General features: G+C 42.7%; 1 protein-coding gene across 4 annotated transcripts; it reads right to left on the reverse strand.

The window, feature by feature from the left end:
• Positions 1-908: 908 nt before the first annotated feature.
• On the reverse strand, positions 909-27,120 carry STX16 (syntaxin 16). 4 transcript variants are annotated; one of them, XM_081149175.1, is made up of 8 exons: positions 26,208-27,078; positions 10,906-11,013; positions 10,186-10,326; positions 9,187-9,352; positions 8,195-8,286; positions 7,575-7,718; positions 6,023-6,103; positions 909-3,701 (listed from the first exon to the last, which is right to left on the reverse strand). In XM_081149175.1, the coding sequence occupies exons 2-8, from the start codon at positions 10,996-10,998 to the stop codon at positions 3,597-3,599; spliced, it is 822 nt and encodes a 273-aa protein (XP_081005301.1). In that variant the 5' UTR covers positions 10,999-11,013; positions 26,208-27,078; the 3' UTR covers positions 909-3,596. The 4 variants fall into 4 exon arrangements, with proteins under 4 accessions (XP_081005301.1, XP_081005299.1, XP_081005300.1 ...); XM_081149173.1 differs by having other exon boundaries at positions 925-3,701; positions 26,161-27,091; XM_081149174.1 differs by having other exon boundaries at positions 932-3,701; positions 26,212-27,120.

Raw genomic sequence — 27,120 nt, forward strand, 5'->3', positions numbered from 1 at the left:
GCACACACTTATAACACTATTTCAAGAGGGGGCCACCATAAACTCAGTTGGGAAAAGCCTGGGAGTTTACCTGCAAGAAATACACACAACCTGCAGAGCTGACCTGAACAGGATGGAGATCTTCAATTATGGCTAGTCTAGAATGTTCTTGAAGCCTATGGGGCATGCTTGTCCTTTGAGTGGATTTGATTTTTGTGAAAAGTTGGGGGGATGTAATATCTAGCTAAAAATGAGGGGAGGGCATAGTAAGAGGAGGTGTTTCCGTGCTATGGCCCCTCAACAGGCTCAGCAGGTGAGAACAGCCACAAGACCAGCAGCCATGTGGGGTACAGCACCCAGCTCACCAAGGTGACCACTCGGAATGACAGTTCCTGCTTTTGTACACTTGGGCTCTGGTGTTTAACCAAAGAGACAGGCGCCTCGATAACATGTCGGGCACAGGCGGGTAAAAGCAGTGCTTCGCTGACAAAGAACCATCCTGGCCTTGGAGGAGGGCACAGACATTTGAGGGGAAATACAGTCCTAGCTTTGAGTTCAACTGGAGAACACTATCCCTGAGGTTTTCAGTATAACAGGATAGGAAATGGTCAAAGTCATTAGAAGTTTAAGTCTCCTGGAGCCTGTATGTAAGAATTACTTCTCAACAATTACACAAAGTTTTATTTGAAGATCTGCAAATGGTTCTTGGTATGTATGTAAAGCATAGATTTTCATAAGAAAATTAACTATCTGCCTTTTTGTCTACTGGAGAGCAAAGACATTGGTCCCTTTGGAAGTGTCCACTAGATAGATAGATGGACCTTCAGACATTGAGGCAAAGGCCTCAGGTACAAAACAGTGGTCAGCCCAAATAATCCTTCTCATCCCCTAAATGCATTTGAAGAAAACATGAACCCTGTTGTTAAAATACTAGGATTGCAGGATGTTGTTTAATCTTCACGATTGCTTTATTATACAAAAAGTTTCCAATAACAGTAAATTAGTTTTTAAACAGGACAAAAAAAGGCATGTTGGATAGAAGCACTTCACTAATTGCTTTATTTAAGCACACAAGAAAAAAAGTCTTATCTGACCAATTAGGTTGGGAGGGTTTCATTACCTTTAGGAAGCCATTAGCCAGGATACAACACTGAAAGCACTGTGTCAAAACAAATAAATAAAGCTCTCTCAATTAGTAGGAGACGCCAATCCATTAGACATACACGGCTTTGCGCCCGTGGCAAAGCCACCCCCCATCCCCAAATTAATAAAACCAGAGAGAGTAGATTTCAGCCACAATCTAGAGGAAGATCAGGAGCTCTGGAGACCTGACAGTGAACGTTCCCATTAATCCTCGCACCCAGGCCAACAGAGCCACAGGGAGCACGTAGAGGGGCAGGTGTGCCTGCTGGCCCTTGTCTCATGGTGAGACCAAGGGCCCTGCCTTCCCACAGAGAAAGGAGCTGAGTCCTTGGGTGGCCGGGGAGGGGAGGAGAATGACCCTGAGGCTACAGGGCACTAAGGGTCATTGACTAAGCTTCTCTCACTGCCCCAGTGCTGCTGATCTTCCCCCAGGAAAGGCTCAACAGAAAAATACAGTATTCTGAGGAGCCCAGCAAGTTGGCACAGACTCTGGGGCAGAGGTGGCTTTAGCTGGCAGTGTCCTGCTTTCAGTCAGAATGGACGGCCCCCCCATCCCAGTGAGATCCTTAACTCCAATTCTAATCGGATTCATGATTTCACCCAAATGGGTTGAGAGACAAAAACCAATCCCAATCATCCTATTCACTGAAAATAAATATAAATAAACAGCGATCCTTTCTGAAAGGATTGTTAAGACAGCTTTAAAAGCTTTAATGGTGATCCAGTATTCCCATAAAGAGACCCTCGGGGAGGGAAGCCCCTGGGCTGAACAGCCCTACTCCTAGGAGTGGCGGGTCTGTTGCGGCAGGGCACTGCAGCTGGGGTATGGCTGTCTGGGATGAGAAAGGCTGCCTACAGCTACTCATAACCTCTGTAGAAGCCCATTTCAGGGAGGATCAGAGGGCTGAACTCTCGCTCTCTGGCCATCTTTCCTAATAAAGACTTGTTGGTCAGGGAACATGCTGTTTCCTGGAGGGCCAGGGAGACCTGCAGGTTATTCTACGGCACAGCTGTAATAAAACTGGTGGCTCCCTGGCGCAATCAACAACCTGGAAAGAAAATACTGGGGCGACTTGAATCTCTGGACTTCGGTTTAAATTTCTAGCAACAACTGCAAAGTCAAATTCTACAGAAGCATTTTATGTGACTGGTCCAAATAAAATGTAGCACATCAGAGGTAAAAACAATGGAAAAGCCATCAAAAATTATACAAAGACCATTAACACTATACTTGTGTCTCAAGAGCAACTGAAACATAAACACTTCTGTTTGCAAAGCCATCATCACTTTCCACATGACTACAGTTCAGGGATGTATTTGAGCACCATATTGACAACAGGGAAGGACACGACAAAGCCTGGCTTTGGCGATCAGATTTGCACTCATGCAAACGAAGGACTGACTGGTCCTGATTTTCACCACCTGCAGGAACATGCCTATTTTCTGAGCATGTTAAGTAGCAACGTGAGAGCCAATAAATCACACCTCTGGTGGAATATTTTACTTTGAAATGGAGTGATGTTTGGTTAATAATTTGAGACCCAAATGGGGTGACCCATTTAGAATGGCCTCTGTGTAAATTCACAGTTCATTAAATGGTGGCTGGTTTGAACAGGTCAGTATGTAGTTAGTATATGAGCAATGGATTGAGCGAGGATGGCTGGGGACGCGCACAGGGACACACTGGCCAATGGCAGTGACTTTCACAACACTGCCAAGCTTCCTTTTAATGTGAGGTTAGTTCAAATCACCAACTTTTAAATTTAGGTGGTTTTGCTCAGCAACTCCTTTTGGTTTACAGTAGAAAATGTAGTGTACAAATTTTAGATGAGGAATACTCCATTTACTATTAATTTAAACTTATGAGGCTGTTTTAACTGGCCCATCTAAATGTGTTAATTAACATCAATGATGGTTTCTTATTTTTCACACTTTGTTACTCTGATCATTAACAGTGATGGAAAAGCGAAATTAAGGTAATGGAGAACGGATTATAAATTCTTAAAGGACTTCTCAGTTTGTTTTCAACTGCAAAATATCGAGAGAAAGATGAAGAGGCATTTTTGCCTCTATCCATAAATTTTTGGTACCAAATCCTTAAAAACCAGATGGTTTTCAAAATTTTTCCCCCCAAAAATGATTTTAACACGCTGCTCAGACATGATTGCTAAGAAAAATAGCTTATTCACAATAATATCGAACAGCTTGTGGAGTGCTGTAAACGTTCCACTCATTTTCTCTTTCTAAAATATATTATAACTGATGACAGAACTCCATCTCTAGTCTGCAGCAGTACCAAGGTCTTTAAATTCTCAACAATGAAGGAAAAACAGAAGCCCGCTCCCCTCATTTCGGCACCGTACGGAGGAGTCCACGAGACGCTGGGGCCCACGCGAAGCCCGGCCCCTCCACGGGCAGCCGGCGGCCCAGCCCCTCGCCCCGGATCCATGAGGCACACACAGACCCCAGGCCGCTTAGCGAGACTTCACGCCGACGAGGACAACAATGAGGACAATAATGATGACAAATAATATTAAAATCACAAGCATCTTCCGATTCTTCTTTTGATACTGCTCTGCCTACAGAAAGAGGAGGGAAAAAAGTCCGTCATTTTCCCCAAAATCCAAAATCAAGCCTTATTCCTTTCCAGTCCTAGGCTTCTGGTTTCTTCTGCAGAGCTGACATCTCAGCTACAGGCTCCCTTATTACAACCCCTCCATCAATTCACAGGAATTCAGCCAGCACGTGTGGAAGGGCCCCTGACCGGAAGCTAGTCTCCCAGGAGACACTAGTCTCCCAGGAGGCACTAATGTGGTGTGGAATCTGCCACCAAGACGTAGGGTGAAGGCAAGGGTGAAGGCAAAGCTTGGCCTTCAGCCCAGACAAGCCCACTCCCCCTTGCCTCTACTTCCACTACCCTGAAGACCCACCCCCTCCGGGAAAGCCCCCAGGTGTGGACCCAGCTCTTTGGCTGCACACACCTTCACTATGAAATCACACTGCTGGCTAACGGAACCACAGCAGTGATGTGGGGCCGGTGGCCCCAAACAGCTTGATTCCGACCTCCCTTGAATATAGCAACAGGAAAACTCAACCTTTGAAATAAAACTGAGAAAGTGCTCTCCACGGGGGTCAAGTGCAGAAAGAACCCCCACCCCCAAGATAAGTCCTGTGCTCTTGATGACACAGCAGAAGGGTGCTTCTGCTCAACACCCCCAGGCTTCATCTGCGTTCACCAGCCTAGACTGTCCTGAGTAATGCCATATGGAGCCTATGGTGCAGAAATGAGACCAGAGAAGGGGCAGTGGCGTAGAGATGTGAGGGTCTCTAACCACATCTTGAAGGGCAGCCCCGCCCCTTTCCCCAGCCACTATTTTGCTATTTCACAGTGAAGGACAGGGAGACTGCCTGATAAACGTCCCTGTCCCCCTTCCACGTCCCCACCCACCTGACTGTAGTTCTGTTTGCTAAGTGGGCTGCCCTCCTCCCAGGACCACTCATCAGCCAGGAGGAAACATCAGGACAGACAGGTCTTGAGAGTCCAGGGTGTGAAGCAACTCCCCAGGCTCAATCATCCTTAGATGAGCTGCTGCCAAGGAGACGGCCAGCCCTGCTCCCCAACAGCAATGTGACGTGAGAGATAAGGCGAGCATGTTTACTTTTCCAATAAGTAACCCAGAACACCAGGGAAGCCAACACTAAATGATATACCTTAAGACCTCTCAGAATGATTTATAAAGGAGAACCTAAAACAAAATTTTTAGTTCCCACTAGATTTGTACACTCCCGCAGACAAGCTTTTCCTTTCATCTGTGTAATATTACAAAATATGTTTCACTAGATTTTAAGAAACTTCACAATCAATGCATAATCCCACAGCAGATCAAAACCTGAGTATCAGAGTGAGAAACATTCTTTTAATATACAAGGCTGGCCACCAAATGAATCTAAATGCTTAAAAAGTACTCTGCATACACAGGCAAGCCTTTCCTCCCTTGTTACAGGTGGGAGTCACATGTGACAAGCACATCAAGAGCAGACCTGTGCATGGCCTCACCTGTGCACCAGATGCTACTGTAATAGGGGCCCTCTCTGCTAGAGAAAGGGACTGGTTTTGGAAAAATGATGGGACAGTGCAGTAATGAATTGGAAAAATGCTCAGGATGTGGCAGAAATACCACTGGGTCTCAAAAATACAGGTAGGTGGACAGAACTTATTTTATTTGTGAAGTATTGTATTCCTTTTAGAGAAAACATGTACCCAGTTATACACAAGAGCCACTCGGCAGTGTATGGATGTTTCTCACAAACGATCACCAGAGTTCTAAGATGCTTTCCTTTTATTTTTAACAAATATCATGAAAAATATTCCTGGAATAGCCACCTTATTAGCAAAGAATAGGAGAGCTAATAATGCTCTCACTTCAACAAACTACTCTTTTGTCAAGGTAAGTACACAGATGTGCCGTGGTGATTAAAAGGGAAAATTAGATTTCTATCTTCTCCGGGGTGACTCTCTACCAGCAATTCACCAGAAGCGTGTCACGGCATGAGGCTGCGTCAGCAACAAGCGAGAGGGACGATCAACCATACCTTACTTAGCAAATGCAAATTCAACTGCTTTTCTAAAACAGGAAGACTCAAAGAATGAACTGTTTCCTAAAAGGAAGAAAACAATTTCCAGTCCGAGTGCAAGATGCCCCAGAGACACCAACTACAGCAAAGGGACAGCAGCCCACATGGTCGTTCTGGACAAATGATGTCCACTTCTGCCCTAGTGTACTGAGTGACAACGGGCAAGAGTGCAGGAGACGGTTGTGACGGAAGACGTTCCTTGATGAATTTTTGATACTTGACAACAGTTCCTCAAATTCTCAGCTATTGAAAGATAAAGTATTACCTTGTGAAGCTGTTTCAAGCCGTCCTCAGTTTTGATACAGGACTGTTCAACATTATAGTCAATTCTATCAAGGACCGTGCCCTGGTAATAAATGACAGTGACAGACAATCAACAACCCCATGTGGGGAAAGTGGACTCAAACCAACATGCAGATCTCAGGCGTCGCCACGCATGGGAGTATCTGTCTGGCTCAGCCGCACTTGCACAGGGCACGCTGGAAGCCCTGGACCACCACCCAGCAGCGTCAGGCCCTCAGTGGCAGAGTGCGGTGTAGTTAGAATGAAGTCTCGCTAACGAGGAAGAAATACTGACAAACTGAGGTTTTGGATTTCGCCACGATAGGATGTGTCATATTCAGACTTACTGGTGCTTTAAAAAATATATTCAGCCCTGGCCGGTTTGGCTCAGTGGTTAGAGCATCAGTTGCGGACTGAAGGGTCCCGGGTTTGATTCCGGCCAAAGGCACGTACCTTGGTGGCAGGCTCGATCCCCGACTCCAGCTGGGGTGCGAGGAGGCAACCAATGGATGAGTCTCACATCAATGTTTCTCTCTCTTTCTCTCCCTTCCACTCTCTCTGAAAAGCAATGGAAAAAAAATATCCTCAGGCGATTAAAAAAATTAAAAAAAAAAATACAGTTCAGTGGAAATAGGCTCTGAGCGGCGAAGGGCAAACTTCTGTGCCACCTGCTGCTTAAATACTTGGATTCAAGGAAGCAGAGAGTGCAGCCTAGCCAGCCCGGTTATGATTAGGCCTGGAAATTGACTATCAAGTCTACAGACATCAGCACAGGTCTCCATGGCTCAGAGCAACAACAGTGAGCTCCAATCCACCATGTAAAATTTCACATCTGCCTCAAGGAGAATTTTGTTCTTAATTGTTTAATCTCTTGGTTCAAACAGAGAGCAGGGAACACTGGGCTGTATGGGAGAACAGGGCTCTTAACGGAAACACGTTGCATTAGAAGAGATAGCAAGAGCAGTTCCCTGGGAACCACGGGAGTAATTAATGTAACGAGATCTTCCATAGCCTCAACACTCCATTCTCAGCTGGTTTCAGGGGGATCAGGACCCAAATCCCTACTGGCAAGATAATAAAATATCCTAATCAGATTGTAACACTGAACAAACAATTTAATTCCACTTGAAAGCTAGTGGTTCTAGTTGCCATTACACAATAACCTGCCAAAATTAGAAGGGAAACCTTATCTATTGCCAGATTCACTGCTGAGCATGGGCAGAACCGGCCAGGCTCCCCAGGTGGGGCACTCTCACAAGCATCCCTGGGGCAGAGAACACAAGAACTTCTATTGACATTTACTTATTTAAAAAAAAGTTTGTTTTAAAATAAAGTATGGAAGTAGTATATGTATATAATTTGCACACACATACATACATATATGTATATGTGTGCCCACTCACACACATATACATGCACTGGTAGAATAGGTTCAAATTCTTTTTCCTGATAGGAGTACAGAGTCAAATAAGTTTGGAGAAGGACCAGATTTTATGGCAGGAAAACCCATTGATGAGGAAGGTAAACTCACCTACCTGCTCTACAATCATTGCTCCTAAGTCCCTAAATATCTCATTTAGGTCAGAAATCGACTGCACAATCTGGCGGATCTCCCGCTCCCTCTCTTCCACCATCAGCGTGTTCTGCTCCACCAGCACCAGCTGGTCATCCGTGAAACCCTAGCAGAAAAGAGCACAGAATCTGCATGTTAAATTGTCCCCTCAAGAAAGCTATGGCATACCATTTTAGACATACTTTAAAGAAAATGACTTCTGAAAACACTTCTATAAACCATATGAACATAAATGCTTATTTTTCCCTAACAGGAAAGACCCAAATTCCCATAGCAGGTGGGACCTAAAGCAGGACTGGTCAAAGCAGGGCACGTGAAGAGAACCTCCTGCTTGCAGCCACACAAGGGCTGGCTAGCAGAACCAGCAGGGAGAACCCTGCGCATCTTTCCCCAAGGTTCTACAAGGGAATTACAAGGTCTCCCTGTAGTCACTGGAAAGGAAGAAACAGTATGGCCCATGACTCTCCTTCAGCTGGCTGTAAAATCTACTTGACGGGCCTATGAGTCATGCAGCACAGGCCCGTCTGCCCTGTTCAACAGGTCTATGAACAGAAGAAAACAGAATGCAGCCCCTTCACATACCCGATCATAGAGAGTATCGTCGTCTCCATCATCCATCAGTGGCACTGATGTATCAAAAAAATGCTGGGATCTTTCCTCTCGGTTCTTCATGCCTATCACAGATAGAAATTCACTTTACTTGAATATGTAAACCATCCTGGTTCTGCTCCACCATTAGAAAGGGGAAATCTGAATTAAAACTCAACAGTCAAAATGGAGATATTCTCAGCTTTAGAAGGGGGAGAGACAGTAACAGATTATAAACACACAAATGCGAGCATTTGGGGTTAGTCAAGACCAAATGACACTGTAAATGTGTACAATTCACTTCATGCCAAGTGAATGACAAAAGGACACAACCATCTGAGAATCTCTAAATGAAGTAGAAATATTTAATCCAACTGCTGCTACAAAACATTAAAATAAAATCAATATTTTTCTCTAGAAGCATCTCTAGTACAAATTCCAAATGGCCCTAAATCAAATTTTAGAAGTAACAAAATTAAAATAACAAATATGCAGTTGTAGAGGGAGGGAGGACCAGGCTTCTAGAGTATGTGGGGATGTTATTGACGCCAATGGAGGTAAATAAACAACAGTTTGTAGGAAAACCTGACCACCTATTTGGAATCACAAGCCCCAGCCTAGAGCAGTGTTGAAACTCCTCCCAGAAAGGTTCTTGGGCCTCTCAAAGACTCGGGATGGTATGGAAATATGGAGCTTTAATGTGATTAAGACTGGTTTTGCCTATAAATTACCAGATCCCCATTCCAACACCTAGAAAGCTACAGGTTTTTCACATGTGCTGGGTTGAGTTTCAAGTTCTTTAAGCTTGATACCCAGTGAGTTTTGTTTTCTTATATGTGAACTAGTGACAGCACCTGGGCTTCCAGGGGGCCCGTGTCACACGGGGGCAGCCCAGGGAAAGGTTCAGGACCAAGTGGACCACCAGTAGCCCGCAAAGAAGACAGAAACAAAGTGGCCGGGGGTCCCTCTGAGGCCTCTGCACTCACGTTTCAGGTAGCCGGCCTGCCCGTGCCGGAAGCCAGTGGACAGCTCCTGCAGGGCCTGCGCCAGCGAGGCCACCACGTTGCGGAGCAGCCGCTCCTCCTGCTCCGAGCAGGTCCTGCGGGCCCGGCTGGGCAGAGCCTGCACAGCACGCTGGCACCGGTGGAAGAGCTGAAACGATCCACGAGGCCCAGTGCGACTTAAAACTCGGCTCAGACTAGCACGGCCAGGGGTGAGCAGGACACAATTCACATGCAGGACACTGAACCAGCCTGAACCAGTGCCGTGGCGCACGGGCTGTGCTGAGCTCTGACGCTCTGCCCCCCACTACTCTTGGTCCTTCTCATTCAGCCCCACTGGCCTCCTAAGAGGCCCGTTATTTATTATACCCTTTGCAGACAAGATGATTAAAGGAGAGCCAGGCCACTGCCCCACTGCCGAGCCAGGATCCAAATAGGGTGGCACCCAGTTTCTCCTCAGTACCCCTCCTCTCATCATGGGCACCAAGGAGAGTTAAACAAACAAAAAATGTAAACACTAAAGTTTAAACACTTTGAGTAATTTTAAAGTACTTAAAATTACTCAAATTTAACATTTTACAAGAGGTTTTTTCCTAGGACACTAATATACTAGGTCTAGGGCAGAAACTCCCAACCTCCAATTATGAGAACCATGTTTAACACAAAAACTGTGTCAATACTAGTAATACAATAGAAGTTTTACATATTTTTAAATCAAATGACTGAACTCAGCAATGCTCTGGGTTTAATTTTAAAATCAACCCACAGTAGTATCTTACCAACAACCGAAAAAATAGGCCCCATTCCTCCTGTCATGGTGCTTGGACTTGGACACCTGTAGGAGCTCAGGATCTCCTATAGTCCCTTCCTAAACCCCAGGCTGGGAAGTGGAACTGTAGGGCAGGCTCGGGTGGGACTTAAAAGTTGTACCAGCTATGGCTTTCAAGATGGTCCTGAAGGCTGGGAATCCACTTCCACCCTCACCTGTGTGATCTCTTGGGTGGTTATCTCAATAGCGTGCTCTTGCTCACTGCTGTCATCCAGGGTGGGTCTGTTCAAATGCTGGTCATGTAGGCTGGCTAATTCCTTCATCTTCTGTTTAATCCGGCCAACATCGTACTGGATCTAAACAAATGAATTCACCAGAACTCCACTAAGCCTGCAGGGTACCTGCCTAACTCCAAGACAATCAGTGATACTGAGTAGAGAGTTCTGTCTCCAGCCAATTTGTAGGCTGCCTGACACATAAGCAACTTCTCAGAGATCCAGAAATTCAAATACCACTTCTCCAAGTTATACAGTTCTTCAGTTTCTTTCTATGGTTCAGATAGTTATTGCTAAGCCCAAATCACTCACACACACACACACACACACACACACACACACACACACACACACACACACCCTTCTTGTGGTTGTGCACACTGAATTAACCACACACACACACACACACACACACACACCCCTTTCTTGTGGTTGTGCACACTGAATTAACCACACACACACACACACACACACACACACACACACACACACACCTTTCTTGTGGTTGTGCACACTGAATTAGCCAAAAGCTAAAGTTTTCTCAGGACATGCATTCAAGTGTAGCCAAATCAGTTTTTATGGCAAATATCTTAAAATATGTTAATGTCATTCATAATTATGTAAATAAATAAGATAGTGTGAAACTAACATTCAACTTACTTCATCCACTCCATCCACCCATTTAGGAGGTAACCGTTTTGTCACGCCAATCGCTGCTTCTGGGTCTAAGCTAATGCCGGACACCAGAGCCATCCGGTCGTCGGCAAGCTACGGGGAAATAAAAGAATGTTACAAAACTATTCAGATTCAGCTTAGCTAAGCACATGCATACCCCTTTGTAAGTGTCTCCTCCTGAGAAAATACAGAAATGGAGTGAACACACCTGCCTGGCTAGGCACGTGCTTTTGAGATTGCTAAGATTGGAATTTTTTTCCTATCTCTTCATGCACCAGTTCTTAATTTTCCTGAGCATGAATTTGACTTGATCTGCCTATGGAAATGTAATTAAAAAAAAAATCAACAAAAGCTCCTTAAAAGAAAGACCTCTTAGTACTCAACAATTAATGTGATCAGATACAAGTTAAATAAATACTGGGATATAAGTTACAGCATAAGGAATATAGTCAATAACATTCAAATAACTATGTATGGTGCCGGGTAGGTACTGGAAATATCAGGGGGAGCACTTTGTAAAGTAAATGATCGTCTAATCACTAATGCTGTATACCTGAAACTAATACAAAATAGTATTAAATGTAATTGAAAAAAAATACTAGCCAGTAAATAGAACCAATGTGCAAAGCTCAATAGCAGCAACATTTACTTCCATACATTCAAGCTTATTTTGGAAACAGACCTGATCCAGTTAACTTGCCACAAGATCATTAACCATGTGTTCAAATGTGTGAAAGAAATGCTTAAATGGTTAGCAAATTATCTACCATTTGGCAAACACAATCCTTACAATCTCAATGCAGTCTTACACTGTCATTTCCTTTCTTCAGTAAAATGTCCACAGGCAACGTTTTCACTTATTTTGAAATGATATCGATGGTCCTTACTTATTTTACCTACATAGCACACTGCCTTGGAGAGCTCTGAAGAATGGGAGGGAGACCACGGGTTTGGGGCTTGGTTAGCCAGTTCTCTCGCCTGGAGGCAGTGAACAGGAAGAAAAGCTCTTGAGGGGCCCTCAGGGGCTCAGGATTTATAAATGCCCATTTCAAAAGACCCAAATGATGATCAGAAAATAATGGCAAACAGCATAGAAAAGTCCTTGGTAGGTAAACACTCGGTATGTTTTCTAAATCACACCGGAAAATTGGGGGAAGAATTTGTATTGCCTTTCTTCCCCCTTCCCTGCATTTATCTAAATTTACTTTTTCATTCATTCAGCAAATACCTGTTTGCTTTTCTAACAATAAAGGAACAAGACAAAAATTTTCAATCCACAGATGAAGGGGAAAAAATATCACATAAGAAAAAACTGAGATCAAAAGAATTCTTCAAGTAATGAGCCCTGAATTCTGAACAGGGACTTGACAGCAAAATTCCTAAAGCAATCGGGGGTCTTGCCCCTGGCTCCCCATGCAGTCCCGGTGCAGTTCTGCCCCCATTACTTAGAGCATTCTGTGGGTTCAGGGAGTGTGTACAACACAAAGACCACACTGAAGGGATCATTGCCCATCACTGCCCCCGGAGATCTGAGTTGTGATTAAGTCACCTGTGTTCCCACCACGTGGACCTTGCAGGCCCCACGCCATTCCAGGTCTTAAAAATGGTGTGCCAGCCACCTGCACTGCCTGGGGCTCTGGGTCCGGGAGGTGGTCCTTCTCATCCCACCACCTGGTTTGTCTTCAGGAGTTCAGGACTAGGAATTTTACATTCCTTTTATGATTTTAATCCTCACAAAACTAGGTGAGCTAGGGACCTATAATTCCAACCTGTAAGTGAGGAAACTGAAACTCAGAAAAGTTAAGTACCTTGCCCAAGGCCACAAAGCTCTTAGTGACAGATTAAAACCTGGTTGGCTGACTCCAGGAGCCCCATCCACTCCACCAGCTGCCAATCACTTTGACAGGCCCATGAAATATAATTGCAATCTGCTAAGAAAACGAATCAGGACAACAAACCCTCAGATTAAAACTACAATACAAAAGAGGCCTCCAATCCATATCAGTCCCCCACCAACTGCACCAGGAACCACAGGATAGGGCCCCCATCAGCACCTGTCAACAGAAGCAGCCTCTCTCTGACCAGCTGTGGACGCAGGGACGGTACAGACCTCATCCCATTCTGGGAAAGCAGTGACAGGCAGAGCTGTTTATTCCTCATGTCCTGCTGCAAAGTCACTAAGCGGTACGACTCTGTGGAGGGTACACTAACCAAGGCACAAGGGGCAAACCATACGTCCAGCTCCCAGTGTCCGATACAGCCCATGCTGGACAGAGTTGTTGCCTGACTGGAGCAGAACCTGACCTTAAACTCCAGCTGTTTATACAGAGCAAAACCTGAAATTACTAAGATCATGGGTCATAGTATTGCCTGTGTAGGCAGTTTATTATCTAACCCATGATTATATTTCATTATTGCACCACGTTTCAATAGAGTAATAATAATTCGTTGTATTTATAGTTTTTAAACTCAGGGTGTTATTTGTACTGTTTTTATCGTTTACAATTACACATTAAACTTAAAAAGATATAGAGATGTTATTTACCTAAATCATCTGAATAGTAATTAGTATCAATTTATCTGAAACAAATGAGAAATTTTAAATAATGTATGAAAAGTCGGTTGAAGTGAATTCAAGTTTTTAAAACAGTACTTGATTTTACACAATAGATGTGTCTCCCCCAACCACCACCAAAAAAAAAAAAAAAAAAAAAAGAATGTAAATCAAAACTGTGAAGTATGCACTGTTGAGTGTCCTGTCCCCACATGAAGGGGACAGATGCCAGCCCACCTAGCTCACCCTGGTCTGCCCACACACTACATGAGGACTTTGCTAGGAAGACAAGCTGACTCTGGGACCACAAACTAAATAGTTTGTCCCCTTTATGATCAAATCTACAGCAAGAGCCCGCTGTGATGAAGACACGCAGCCCAGCTCAGAAGAAACGCCATGCATCTTATTGGTGTGGGTTTGTGATCTGTATCAAAGTTTGTGCTATTTCTTTTTTAAAAAAAGAGTATGTTTTGGGAAGGGAAAACACAATAGAAGATAAATGTCAATTATTTAAAATGGGAACAAATACTAACAACATAAGAACATATTTTAAGTGCAAAACCACCCTTGCAACTTCAGAAATCTCACTTCCCATTTATTAATTTACTATTTATTTTTTAATCCTCACCAAGGATATTTTTTCCACTTTTTTTCAGAGAGAGTGGAAGGGAGAAAGAAAGAAAGAAAGAGAAACATCGATGTGAGAGAGCCACATTGATTGGCTGCCTCCCACACTTGCCTGACAGGCCGGGGATCAAGCCTGCAACTGAGGTTCGTGCCCTTGGCCGAAGTAAAACCCAGAGTCCGGAACCCTTCAGTCCACAGGCCACTGCTCTAACCACTCAGCCAAACTGGCCAGGGCTCACTTCCCATTTAAAAACCTGTTTTCTTATCTTTTTGGGATCCACGTCATATCAGTTTTCAAATTGCCATCTTAGCGGATACAGACCTTAAAAAAACTGCCAGATTTTTAATTCTCTTTACTTATCCTTGCTGAAAGTCACTTATAATCTCCCTCCAGATATATGATGTTGGTGATTAAAGCTTTTCTTAAATGAACTTGTGCTTCTAAAGTAAAAAAATAAATAAATTGTTTTTTAATCTTTCCATATTTGTTAAATAAGAACTTTTTAAATAAAAAATTGTACTTATGAGAATTAAGAATTTAAGAACTCCCGTGTCTTCCTTTGTAGCTCTGTCCTCTGAGAACTCTGGGGGTGATTACCCGAGCGCAGTCATCTAACTCAACCTCACCAATGCAGGAAAATTTCAACAGATGCTCAAAACAGCACACCCAAAGGCTTCTTGCTAGTTTCACTAAAGTTATCTTTTGCCCTTGGTCCACTTTAAATGTTGACACCTGTGCTCCTGAAGAGTACCAGACAGTGTGGACAAGTTCTTGATCTATGGAAGGTGTGCACGTGTGTGCATGTGCGCGCACACACCATGAATCTTGCTGATCCAAACATACAGCTTTCCTACAGATAAAACCCTGCCTTCCCAGGAAGGCTGAGTTAGGGAGCTGTAAGACTAAGGAAATGGTGAAGCCTCTGTTGAGATTAAGAAAATCAGACACACACCCCCCAATCTGAAAAAATGAACTAATAAACTCAGCCATTATGCATGCTGGTCAGCAGCACCACTGACAATTCTGGAAGTCTGTGGCAATGAACATTTAAAAAGTCCAGACAGGACATTGAAAACTACAGCCTGGCGACTCTCACACCCATCTGAGATAATCCTGGAGCCTGCATGATGAAGTCAGAGCACAAGCATCACTCACAGGCTCGGAGGCTCGCGGCCTGGCTGACAGACTATCAGGCTTAAGAAACCTCACTTCTTTGAGGGAGTGAATAAGCACGTGGGTGAAAGAGAATCGGGATGTCAGCACTGCAGGTTTTTAAAAAATCTGTGATACTCTTAATAGTGTTTTACTTTTTTGATTGTGGAACAAATGTTGAAAATAGACTTTTTTTAACGCGCAAAACTATAGAAACCTGAGAATCAGAGCCTGCAGATATAAATGCTGCTAGTTTAATGGAGTTTCCTGTTTTCTCAGTGATTACACACACCCTTAAAAACCGTGAGGTGGGGCAGGAATAACCTGTGCTCTGTGGGTGCTGCACCTTCACTGACTTGATCTTGTTAGTCCCACTGACACACCTGCAGAGGGGAACCAGAGGCTGGCTCCGTGTTTTATAAACATGGACACTGAGGCCCAGATGAGTTCAGAGACCACCCTCAGCAGGGTGTCGAGTGAGCCCAGCCTGCGGCCCTCAAGTCCCCACTATTTTACCCTGCTCACCCAGACTATGTGGTTTGGGAGCTTGACATTTCTTGTAATTTTTTAAATATTCCTATTCAGAATTTTAAAAAACCCACAACCAGAGAGACAACTAGCATAGGAGAAACAAGATTAGACCAGAGATTAAGGAGGGGAAGACGTGTCTCTGAGAAGAGATGGAGTCATGGCCAGGCCTCCTCCTTGGAGACCCCTCACTTCAAATTCTGAAGAATGAAGGCTGGTATCCCTGAGATGCAGGCTGAGTTGGTATGAGTAGGAGAATGACCCACTGATGTGCACAGACTGCAGGAAGCTCGACAGCCTTCCTCTGGGAGGCCCAAGTGATGCAGTCAGGAAAGCTGCCTCAGGCCTCCCCTACAAGGGCTGGTCCTTCCATCTAACCCACGCTGGGAGCTGGGGTCACTTTTACTCTTTCCAGAAGATGTCCATTCAAAGCCCTCCTGCAGCCCTGGCAAAGCCTCTGGACACCATCCCCAGTACCTCTCAGCGCCTAACTCAGCACCTGGCACTCAGCAGTAATAAAGATGCGTTATAATTAGCTGAATGAGTCAACACTAAATGGATGGAATGAATGGAGTGAATAAAATATGCCGTGTATAACTATGAAAGCTAATTCATAGAAGACAGAAAGGCTGTGGAAAAAGGACAAGAAGGGGCAGTAACTCGTCAAGGGGAGGAGGCGGCCCTGCACACCCAGAACAGGAAGACTGGCCCCAAGTTCTGAGAACTCACAGCACATGGGTGTGTCATGGAGAAAGTAGCTCCACTCAGGTCTCTGGTAACAAAATGTGGAGCCCCCTTCGAACACCCAGAAGCTGAGAGTAAGACAAACAGAGGGGCTGCTCGTCCCAGTGAGCAGCCAGGTGGTGGAGCCTGCTGCTTGAAGAGGAAGCAGACAGCCTGGGACCAGGTCAGAGGGCAGACCCCTAAGTGTGACCATTGCTGTGCTTACCCACATGTGGCAAGTACCAAGTGCTTCTTCAATATAAGGCTGCCCAGTGTTTGTTATTTCCCCCATCATACACTTCCTTTTGGGGGCCGCAAGACCCTTATTTCCAAACTGTTCTGTAGTGGGTATCATCTGTTCTAAAAGGTCTGCTCTCTGTGCCCTGAGCACCTGGTCAGCAAACCCACCAAGTGTGCTGTCCCCCAGAGATGCTAAGGTTCATTGTGTGTGAGCTTCAGTGACCTCTGACCTCTCCTGCCTGGTGCCCAGGTGGTGCCCAGGTGGTGCTGGCAGGGAGGCTCCTCAGTCAGGCATAGCCCTGGCACCTAGCTCAGTGAGCTACCAGCTGAGGGGTCTGTTTTTCGTAATGACAATGCACGCACGTGGTTTAAAACTACATATCCAACCTAAGAAAAAAGTTTGCAATACAAAGGAAGTTTCTCTTCCATTTCAGACTTTTCCTGAAAGGTATCCACTGTTGACAGTTTCTTGTGTCTCTTTTCAGAAAATTTCTAAGCACACACAAGCATAAATGCAAGTTATTTTTCTTAAAAAAAAAAAAAACCCACAAAAAACAAAAATGGGGGTATCACATTGTCTACACTATTTGGCATCAGACCCTCTGCACTGAGCACTGTGTCTGGGAGGAGCTCACTGTGCTGCAGCCTCTCACCTGGACTGAGAAGTAGAGATGCTGCATAATTTACTTAACCAGTTCTCAGTGAGGGACACTCAGGTTGTTCCCCGTCTGTTATCATTATCAACTAGTTAAGATTTTTAGAACTTACAGGTAGTAGATCTTAATCTACAAATAAGGAACCTTTTTGGTTTTGAAGAGTCACCCTAATTCCACCTCACTGTTCATTCTTCTAAATTAAACTAACCAAAATAAACAACATTCCCAATTATTCTTCCTAAAAGGTCTACCCCTCAGGAAAAATATGTTTACCCCTCATCACTGAAGCAGATAACGGAAACACACAAAATTTACAAGCATAGTTAAATCCCCCTTTTCCTCATCTCTTTTACTAGCTATTAGAACAAAGTGCTAGGAGTGTGTCCTCTCTCCATCTTCTGGAAGATTCGCTCATACGCAATGACAGGGCCAAAAGCATGCTGCTAGACAGGGGGCAGGAAGGGAACTATGAATGATCAGCCCAGTCAACACAGCAGTGATGGTAAAGACCCCTCACAGGTGTGACTGCCCCCCCCCCAGAGCTTTCCCCAGAAGCAGGTCTTCACACTCCACCTGAGCAACTTCTCAGAAATCAAGGCAGTTACATACATGACCCTAAAAACAATCTGGTTTATTAATTCAAGGAAATGTTCAACCTGTCCTGCTTCCAAAGTTGAGTCACTTTCCCAAGAGTAGTAAATACTGTTCCCAACCTTTCTCTAAATCATCAATTCACCTGGTGTGAAAATATCTTCAATAAATCCTAGGTGTTAAGTTGTTAAACACAGTAATTATAAGGAATCGAAACAAATGCTAAAATGTGTGTGAGCTCTGTTAGCATTTTATATATGACCAGAAACTTCAGGAAAAAAGGCATAATTTCATGAACTAACATACAAAAATATTCAAAACACAATACCTCATCCAGCTCCTGAAGAGATATGTTGTTCCCAAGAGTCCCATCCAGTTAGGGACAGCAAAGAGAAGGCAGGATGGGGACAGACAGACAGATAAGGTATGGTCAGTTGAGAAAGCACTGAGATTTTAAATAACTCTAAAACTGACTAAAAATAAAGATCCACTAACCAAGGCATTTAAACAATTACGATTTTTCCTTTAAAAAAAAAAAAAAAAGCTACATCATTATGTTTTCTATTTTCATTTGCTGTGATTGTTGATTTGGAAATAATAAGAAACACACAATACATAGTTGTAAAAATTAAAACACAATAGAAACAAATAAAACACACTTGTTTTAGTTTCACTAAAATGTAATGTTCATCTGTTTCAAAAATATCAAATATCACATACAATATTCTAAATTCCCCTTAGGACGAGAAAATAGGAGAGCAAAGCTGAAATGCAATTTTACCATGTCAAATACATGTATATTTTAACATGTAAATCAGCCCTGCAAATGTGGCAAAATTAGAAAGTGAACAACCCACAAAAATTGTCTATGGCTGTATTCAGATAACATTTGAGTGACCGCATATGTGAGGTCTGCACAAATTCAATCCCGCAGACCCGGCTTGCTCCGCGGTAACAAGCAAGCCGAGAAACCGCTCTTCCCCGGAGAGACACAGGTGGTAAAAGCAAATAAAAACTCTCCCTATTTGCTTGGCATATGTTACTATTAGTCTAGAAAGCACGCTTATTTATAAAGCTATTATAAAAGCAAGTCAACAAAACAAAAACAGGGAAGAAGAAAAAAATTTTAAGGGGTAGTAGAGGAAGGAAGAAGCCCCGGTAGCCAGAGGATTAAGTTTCAATTAAAAACTGAAGGTTCTTTTTCAGATCCACGTGGAATTCCATCTTCTGAACAGACATTTACTAATGATAGGTAATCTACACAGCTAGGTCTTTTTTTTTTTTTTTAACGGTATTGATCCCTGAAATAATTAATGGTGAATTTCAATAATCAACTGTGTTGATTTTTTTATGCTTAGCAGTAAATTTAGAAAATAAAAAAAACACATAACTTCCTTATTTAAAAATTAATAGTGCAAATGAAACTGTTCTATCAGGGCCAAAATATGTTAAACAATGAGAGCAATAAAAATGTAATTAAACATTCCTCCATGTAAAAATTCAATTAGCTGACATTATAGAAAGCTGAGAGGCCTCTGTGTCCCTCCCACAATTTGTTATGACAGCAAAAGAGAACTATATTTATATACACACCCTGACATAATTGTGGTGCAGAAAACATTAATAAATAAGATAGTGTCAAATGGAAATCTGAATTAATTACCTTTTACTTTAAAAAGAAAAGAAAATGTTTGTATTTTTTAAACCTAACATTTTCAGCAAGAAAGCACTGAAGTGTTTTTATTGCGAAAGCAAGACACAGGCAAAGCCCCAACTTCGGCTTCTCATGTGCACATCCGCCGTTCTGCAGCAGCTCCTGGCCTCGGCTTTGAGCAGTGTTATTGCTGCAAACCATGGTGGAGGTCTCCGCTACATTTGCGCCTGTCGTCTCAGGTTATTAACCAAGCACACGCCCTGATCTTTGGTTCTACAATACTAGTTGATAAGAGGTGGAATCAGAATCATGGGCTAGATACGACTCCATTTTTACAAATAAGAAAACCAAGTTTCAGAATATATAAATCCATTTCCCCGAAGCCACAAAGCTTGTTACTACTGGCTGAGATGGGGACAGAACCAGGTGTTCAGGCCTCTTTCCACCCACCTTCCAACCTCTCCAATTTTATAAACAATTCAGGGAATTACAAGCGATAGGCAGCTACCACTACACCATATCGGAAATGAAATTCAGAAGGTCATCTTTTCCAAGGAACCCCACTCTCACCCAAACCTGCTACTTAAAAATGGATGGCCTTCAAAATCCCCCCTACCACCAAATTCCAGAAAACTTTATCAAGACCTGAATTAAAACATTTAGAATCACCATCAGGAAAACCCAAAATAGAGCCAAATGAAAACACGTTACTACACATCATCACCTTCTAAATCTTTATAATGTCTAAATCTAGGTTTCTGACCTGCCAATGGCATGCAATCAAGAAAATATTGAAAACTCCAAGTAGCATGTGGAATTTATAGTCTAAAGAACTTTCTACATAAAACTGAAAAATAAGTGGAAACCCATCTGTGTTTACTCAGGAAGTCTGGAAAAGTTGAGTAAAATGAGTTGGAAATACAGGTCTATGCTATAGTGATATTTACTTTATTTCCATTCCTGCCAAAATAAAAGTTTGCTTCACTTTTATCCAACAAAGTACCCTTATACTCAAGTAAGCCTCACTGCTCAAATGGAATCTTTAGAAGCAAAAAAGCAAACAGATCTAAAGAGAAATATACAATGATTTCATACTTGGATTCTAAAGGCAGAGAACTAATTTTCCAACAGACTCAGCCTGGACTGAAACTGAGAACCCTCAATATGCAAGTTAAAATGGACAATGTATGGTTGTAAAGTGAGATAAAGAAAGATGCTGTCCTATGGTAAGAAAAAAAAAATTAAACAATGGGTCTTGCATTTTCCAGGACCTGTAGCACAAGCCCTGAGAAAACAGCCAGAGCTACGGTGCCCACCATGTAGGTCAGCACAGGGCTCTGGAGCCAGGCTTGCCCGAGTTTCATCCCTGCTCCCCAACATGCTAGGTGGGTGACACTGGGCAAGGTTCCCAACTCCTCTAAACCTCAGTTTCCTTATCTGTATCATGAGAAAAATAGCAGCACTACTTGACACAACTCTATGAGGACAAATTGGGGCTGCACATGGAAAGGGCTTAGCCCAATGCCAGGCACACAGTAAACACTCAATAAATCTTAACTAATAATATCATAGTCAAGATTGAAGAAGGACCTTAGGTTTCTTATAATCATAGTTAATCCTTCGGTTTTATTCCCCCTAAAGCACACCATGCTTTATTAAAAATAATGTGCTAGTTGCAAACTAATCTAAGACCAATTAACTCTAGCTTCCATTTATAGATTATGCATTATTTTAAAGCAGAGAATAGATTAGGCAGTAAACACTAACAAAGTAGCTGCAATTCCTCCATTAGATCATTTCAGAAGATCAAAGGAAATTGCACAGGTTACACAGCACCTCATCAGATCAGAACAGCAACCCCACATCTACTTTTCATTCATTCATTCATTCATTCAAGACCTTACATATTTTTTGAATGATTATTTAACTTTGTAAATTCATTTCAGCTTCTTAAAGCCAAGCTGTCTATAACTGCTTGAATGAGGTGCTGCCTTAAAACATGCATTTGGCTGATATAATTTCAAAATTACTTTTGCACAGTATTGGAGCTACTTCTAAGGATTTTTGCCCGTAACAATGGGCTAAGAGGCACAGCACTGTTGTTGACTATGGGTTTCTCCTCTTCAGATGGCAATCTAAGACTATGTGTCTTGGTCAGGAGAAATACATTAAAACAGAACTAGAGAAAGCATTGTTGAATCCGAAGGGCCACTAGAAAACACCTAACTCAATGTTCAGTTTACAAATAAGGCAAAAGATAGCCAAAGAGATTAAAAAGCTTGCCTAAAGACCCATTCTGAGTCAGGGCCGTGGGACTTAGCCCTAAATTCCCGGACTTAGAGTCCAATGCTCCTTCCTTTATTTCATGCTGCCCCGAGGCATAACTATGACGGGGGACCCAAAACTGAAGCCAAAACAGAATGAATGAGAAATGCCAACAACTGCATTTTGCTGAAAAGTCTAAAAATCAAACCCCAGTTTGCTTTTAACAGTTAGTTTCACTAATATCAATACAACCAAGAATACAATTAAGTGGAATTTTGTTCAGTTCTGGGTGTTGAACTTTAAAAAGGACACAAAAAAACTAGACCTCATTCATTGGCAAGAAACTTAACCTCATTGTCTGAGCCAGAGACGGCTGAACTGGAGAAAGCTCCAGGGAACAAGAAGCCTGCAGGGCTGTCATGCAGAAGAGTGAAGAGACCCGAAGAACCAGAACCTGGGCTAGAGCCCCAGGATGCAAGACACAGGCAAAGTTGGGGTTAATTGAGGCAAAGATTTTTTTTTTTTTGCAAGTACAAGCGGCTGCTGGAATTGCTAAAATTTCTTATCGCCACCACAGAATTTGGTCAAGAAAGGCCCTGGGGTTTATCACAGCCTGGGGTGTTGGGTCAAATTACCTCGAGGCCCCTTCTGGCCCTTAGGCCTTTTTGTTTGGTTTTGTCACTGCACATCTCCTTAAACTCCTGTGACACATCTGCCTGAAAGCTGTCCCAACCTGTTTTAGTGTGCACGTACAGGCACCCACAATAATCCCACCATCACCACCAACCAGCCTGTAGTTTTTCTCCTCAAACTGGGATGCAAAAAATAAAAATTAAAAAAAAAAAATCATGTTTGAATGATAGGGCTTTAGATGTGCTTTGTTTTGACGTGTGTGAAATACACACCACTTTATAATCAACTTCCACAGCTTTTTCCTTAAATAAGGATGTGGAAATTCAGGTTTAAAACTAAAAAACAAAAAAACTATTGCTCTGGATGTCATTTATTTTCAGTTGTGTGAGATACACACACACACACCCCAAAATAAACTCCTACAGCTTGTTCTTTAACTAGGAACTAGAAATTTCAGGTTATGATTTTTTCAAATTAAGTTTAACTCTAGAGTTTAGTTACTTCCCTTTTAATTATTTTAGATATTTCCACATTGTCTTCTTTTAATTGTTTTGCTCATGTTTTTAACATGACGTGTATATTTTAAGTTTTTATTTATAATTTTCAAGCATACAGAAAAGTATGTAAAATGATATAAGCTGTCTGACCTGATTATTACTATGATTAATAATAAAAATGCCTTATGTTACCCAACGTTTCAGGGTGTTTTGAACCTTATAAAAATTTAAAAAGCAAACAATGTTTTTCAATCAATTAAAACTGATACCTTAGAAACATGTTCATTATGACACTCGACAATTATAACCACTCTGCCTTATTTGTTTCCTTTATGGGAGGGAGGTTAAGAACATGAAATAAGTGATATTTTGACATTTCACCACTAAAAATTTCATTAGGCCTCTGTAACAAAATTAAAAATTAATTGGTCAGTTTAATAATTTCTTTTCACTTAAAACCCAGCCTATATTCAAGTTTGACAGCTATAGTTTGAGTTGCTACATAGTTTTGAAACTTACAAGTCAGAAATGAGATCTAAAAATTTTTATGAGCTAGACATGCAGTGAAAAACGTTGCATGAGGTATTCAATCATTTTTAAAAATTGTGTTAGAAAAGGGTTTTTTCCCCAACATGTTTATAACACTTTTCCAACTTCTAGGAAAGCTGAAAAACTGTACCCTCTACTTAGTCATGTTAAAATTTGGCTATCTTCGATTTTTTGTGTGTGTGTAGAAAATAGCTTCTATAGAATCAATTGTAAGCAGACTGAAGATATGATACTTCACCCCTAACACTTCAGAAATTTATGCCATGTTTTTTTTGATGCATACAATTAAAATATGTGTTTTCTTTTTAATTCTAACTTAGGCAAACCATTTTTGTTTAATTGCAAAACCTATTTTTTAGATTGTCTGAATTTTCCTAGCTTCATACTATACTATAACAAATTGACTACAGAACTATTTTAAAAGATCTGATTGCTTATACTGATCTGAGGTTTTAAAGTAAGGCTAATGAATATAACATTTTAAATGCTATAACATACAGAAATATTTTTTGATGTTCTTAGACATGTATTTTGTTTGACTTAGAAATCTATTTTTAAAAAACTGTCTGAGTTACCGAAAAATATCTGTACATTTTCTGACATATCTTTTTCCAAATTGTGTACTTCAGGTATCAATTTTTAATTATTTTACTTAGCTTATATGTTTCTTACATATTTATTTTTCCAAATTGTATAATTTAGGCATCAATTTTTAATTATTTTACTTAGCTTATATATTTTTTAATTGCCTAACTTAGAATACCGTTTTAAAAAATCGGTCTTTGAGATGCACTTTAAAAAAGCTGCCAGTCTCAGACACCAGGTTTTTAAATGGTTTGACATTATTATGATGATTAATAATAAAAAAGTCTCATGTTACCCAATATTTCAGGGTGTTTTTAATCTTACAAAATTTAAAAAGAAAACTATGTTTTTCAATCAATTAAAACTGACACCTTAGAAACAATGCCGAGTTTTAGTGGGTTTTTGCCCCCCATGAGGTAACATAAAGTCAAGCCATTTAAGAGACATGAATTTTTTGTTGTTTTTTTAAGTTCCAATGTGGAATTTTATTTCTTCAATTTCTACTCTTTAATTCTTGGCTTATTTCAGAATATTCTTTTCAAAATTAGTGCTGAAATAAGCCCACTTCCATTTTACACTAATTTCAGTATAATGCCATTTCTTTCAGTTTACAAATGCAAAAAAATCTCCAAAAACTTAAACAAAAACCTAAACACACTCCATCCCTGTTATGATTTTTAATCTGAGTATATGAGATTTTATTCCTAAAACTGCTCACACAGCTTAGAATAGCTTTTCTATAGGAACAACATGGCCAAAGGCAGTTTTCACTGGTGATTTACGAAAAGGAAAACTGTCTAGGTAGACATCCTGTCAGTAATTAAGATACATGGCATACTTTTCTGAAGCATTTAGATACAGTCATAAAGAGAAAAATTAAAGGCAATGCAGTCCCTAAGAGTTGAAATAAGTGTGCAATTCCCAAAGCTGTATATTTCCAATATAACCCCCAAGACTCTGGTTTGGGGATGACTTTATTCCCTCTTCCATCAATGCTGCTTCTAGTCAAACCTGGGCTGTCTACAGCCTGTAGCCCCCTCTACAAATTAGTTTTATAACTTCACTTTTCCATTCAAGATTTTACAAAGCTGCTAATCACTGTTTTGTTTAGATCACCAAGACACCCCCCCCCCTTATTTAACAGTAGAAAACCGAGGCTCAGAAAGGGGAAAGAAGCCCTCATCAAAAACAAACACGAAAACATCAGTCATCTTTTCCAGCCCTCCCTATAAAAGATTCTACAGCTGGGCAAAAGAAAGGTGCGGGTTAATTAAACAAACAAATAAAAACAACCTGTGCTATTTGGGGGTTCGTTTTCACAAATACACCATGTTGTGTGTTTTTTAAGTTCCAATAGAAGGAAAGACTTAATTTCCTGTCTGGGAAATGGAAAACGAAGGACCCAGCACCTTACAGTCTCACACACATTAGCCCCCAGGAAAAACAGTAAAGCAATTATTCACAGGGTAAAGAGGCCATTAAAAGAAAACGGGAGAGGAAGAAAGAACAAAAACACAAAACTCCTTCCTCTTGTGGGGGAGGGTGTCGTTCATTTGCAAGGATTTGGGTCTGAGATCCCGCATCCCGGCCATCAGAACCAAAGTGAGGCTCAGTATGGGGGTGGGTGGGGGGAGGGGGTGAAAACAAAACGAAACAAAAAGGCTTCAGAAAGCCTCCGAGCATCCAAATCTTAGGGTTAAAACATATGTAAATTGGAGGCTGATGGTCGTGCAGTGACGACGGGAGGGGGGACGTGTGGGGGGGATTGGGAGGGTGGCGGAAGTGAGGGGAGAGAGAGAGCAAGGCAGAGATGGAGCAGGGACCTAAAACAGTTTTTTTCTTCCCCCATCCAGGGTTATGCCAAGAGGCCTTGCATTTCCGTATTATTCTTATCTTTTTTTAAACAGAGAGACAGACAGACAGACAGACAGGCAGAGCCGCAGTGCACACGACGCGTGTGTCGGAGAGGCCGCCCGGGGACTCACCGCAGCATTGCTACGTGAATGCAGAGGGCTGGAGGTGGTGTGACTACTCACTTGCTCGGCTAACAGCTGCCGGTTTTGGATGGAATTATTCCGCAACAACAAGAAAGCGTCGGTTAAACGCCTGGTGGCCATGTCTCACCCTTTGTGACCCCCCTCTCAGGGGCCCCCCGCCCACTTATATTCCTGATTTGTTCACTTTCTTTCTCTTGGCCTGGCCTGGTCGGCCCACCCTTCACAGAAGCTTCTCGTAAGGCCTCAGACCTCGAGCCAGACAGGAGCAGCTCTGCACTTCGCCAAGCCGCGAAGACCCCTCCCCAAATAACCACCTAGGCTTTCCAATTGTCTGACTCCCCCTACTCAAGACTGCCTTCGATCTCTAAGCACTTAAATCTCCCCAATCCTTGCCTAGCTAGCCAACGTCCCAGAGACCCCTCCCCAATCCAACTTTGGATCTACAAGCGTCTAACTCGCCAATCCAGCTCTGGACTGAGAAGCCCTGAAGCCCCCTACCCCCCTTAGTCTCGGAGACCCTCGAGGGTCCTGGCCCCCTGTCCCTAACTTGGCTCACACTCGCGTCTGGGCCGTGCCCTGAGGCCTGGGTCTGACTCAGTTTCCCCACTAGGGAACTGGCCTAGGCCCTCTTTGGGCAAACGATCGAGGCCAGGGCCCTGAACTCCAGGACGCCTGGTGCTGCCTTCTTGGGCCTTGTCTGAGCCTGCTGAGGCCCAGGCCCGACCTCCTGACCCTTTCTCTTTCTGGGCTGCCTGCTCCTCCACTGCCACAGCAGGCTGCCGGCCTCCCGGAGGGCAGAAGGGCAGCGGGGCCTGCTTTCCGGCCTCCTCACTCCTCTTCTCCGGCTCCCTCCATCCCCGGATCTGAGTGCAGCTCAGCCCCGGGCCGTTTCCGTACTGTGGTCCCGGGTTCTGGCGTCCCCCCTGGCCCTCTTCCTGTCCGTCTCTC

Source organism: Miniopterus schreibersii, assembly GCF_964146895.1.
Source record: "Miniopterus schreibersii genome assembly, chromosome: 10".
Classification (NCBI taxonomy): Eukaryota; Metazoa; Chordata; class Mammalia; order Chiroptera; family Miniopteridae; genus Miniopterus; species Miniopterus schreibersii.

What these genes read in the sequence shown, in the direction of transcription:
- STX16 (XM_081149173.1), bottom strand. Translation starts at nt 26,292, where the DNA reads ATGGCCACCAGGCGTTTAACCGACGCTTTCTTGTTGTTGCGGAATAAT. An exon ending in GGGTGGATGGAGTGGATGAA is followed by an intron (nt 10,327 to 10,905) that starts GTAAGTTGAATG and finishes TCATTTGTTTAG; the next exon opens with ATCCAGTACGATGTTGGCCG. An exon ending in GAGCAATGATTGTAGAGCAG is followed by an intron (nt 6,104 to 7,574) that starts GTAGGTGAGTTT and finishes ATTTATTACCAG; the next exon opens with GGCACGGTCCTTGATAGAAT.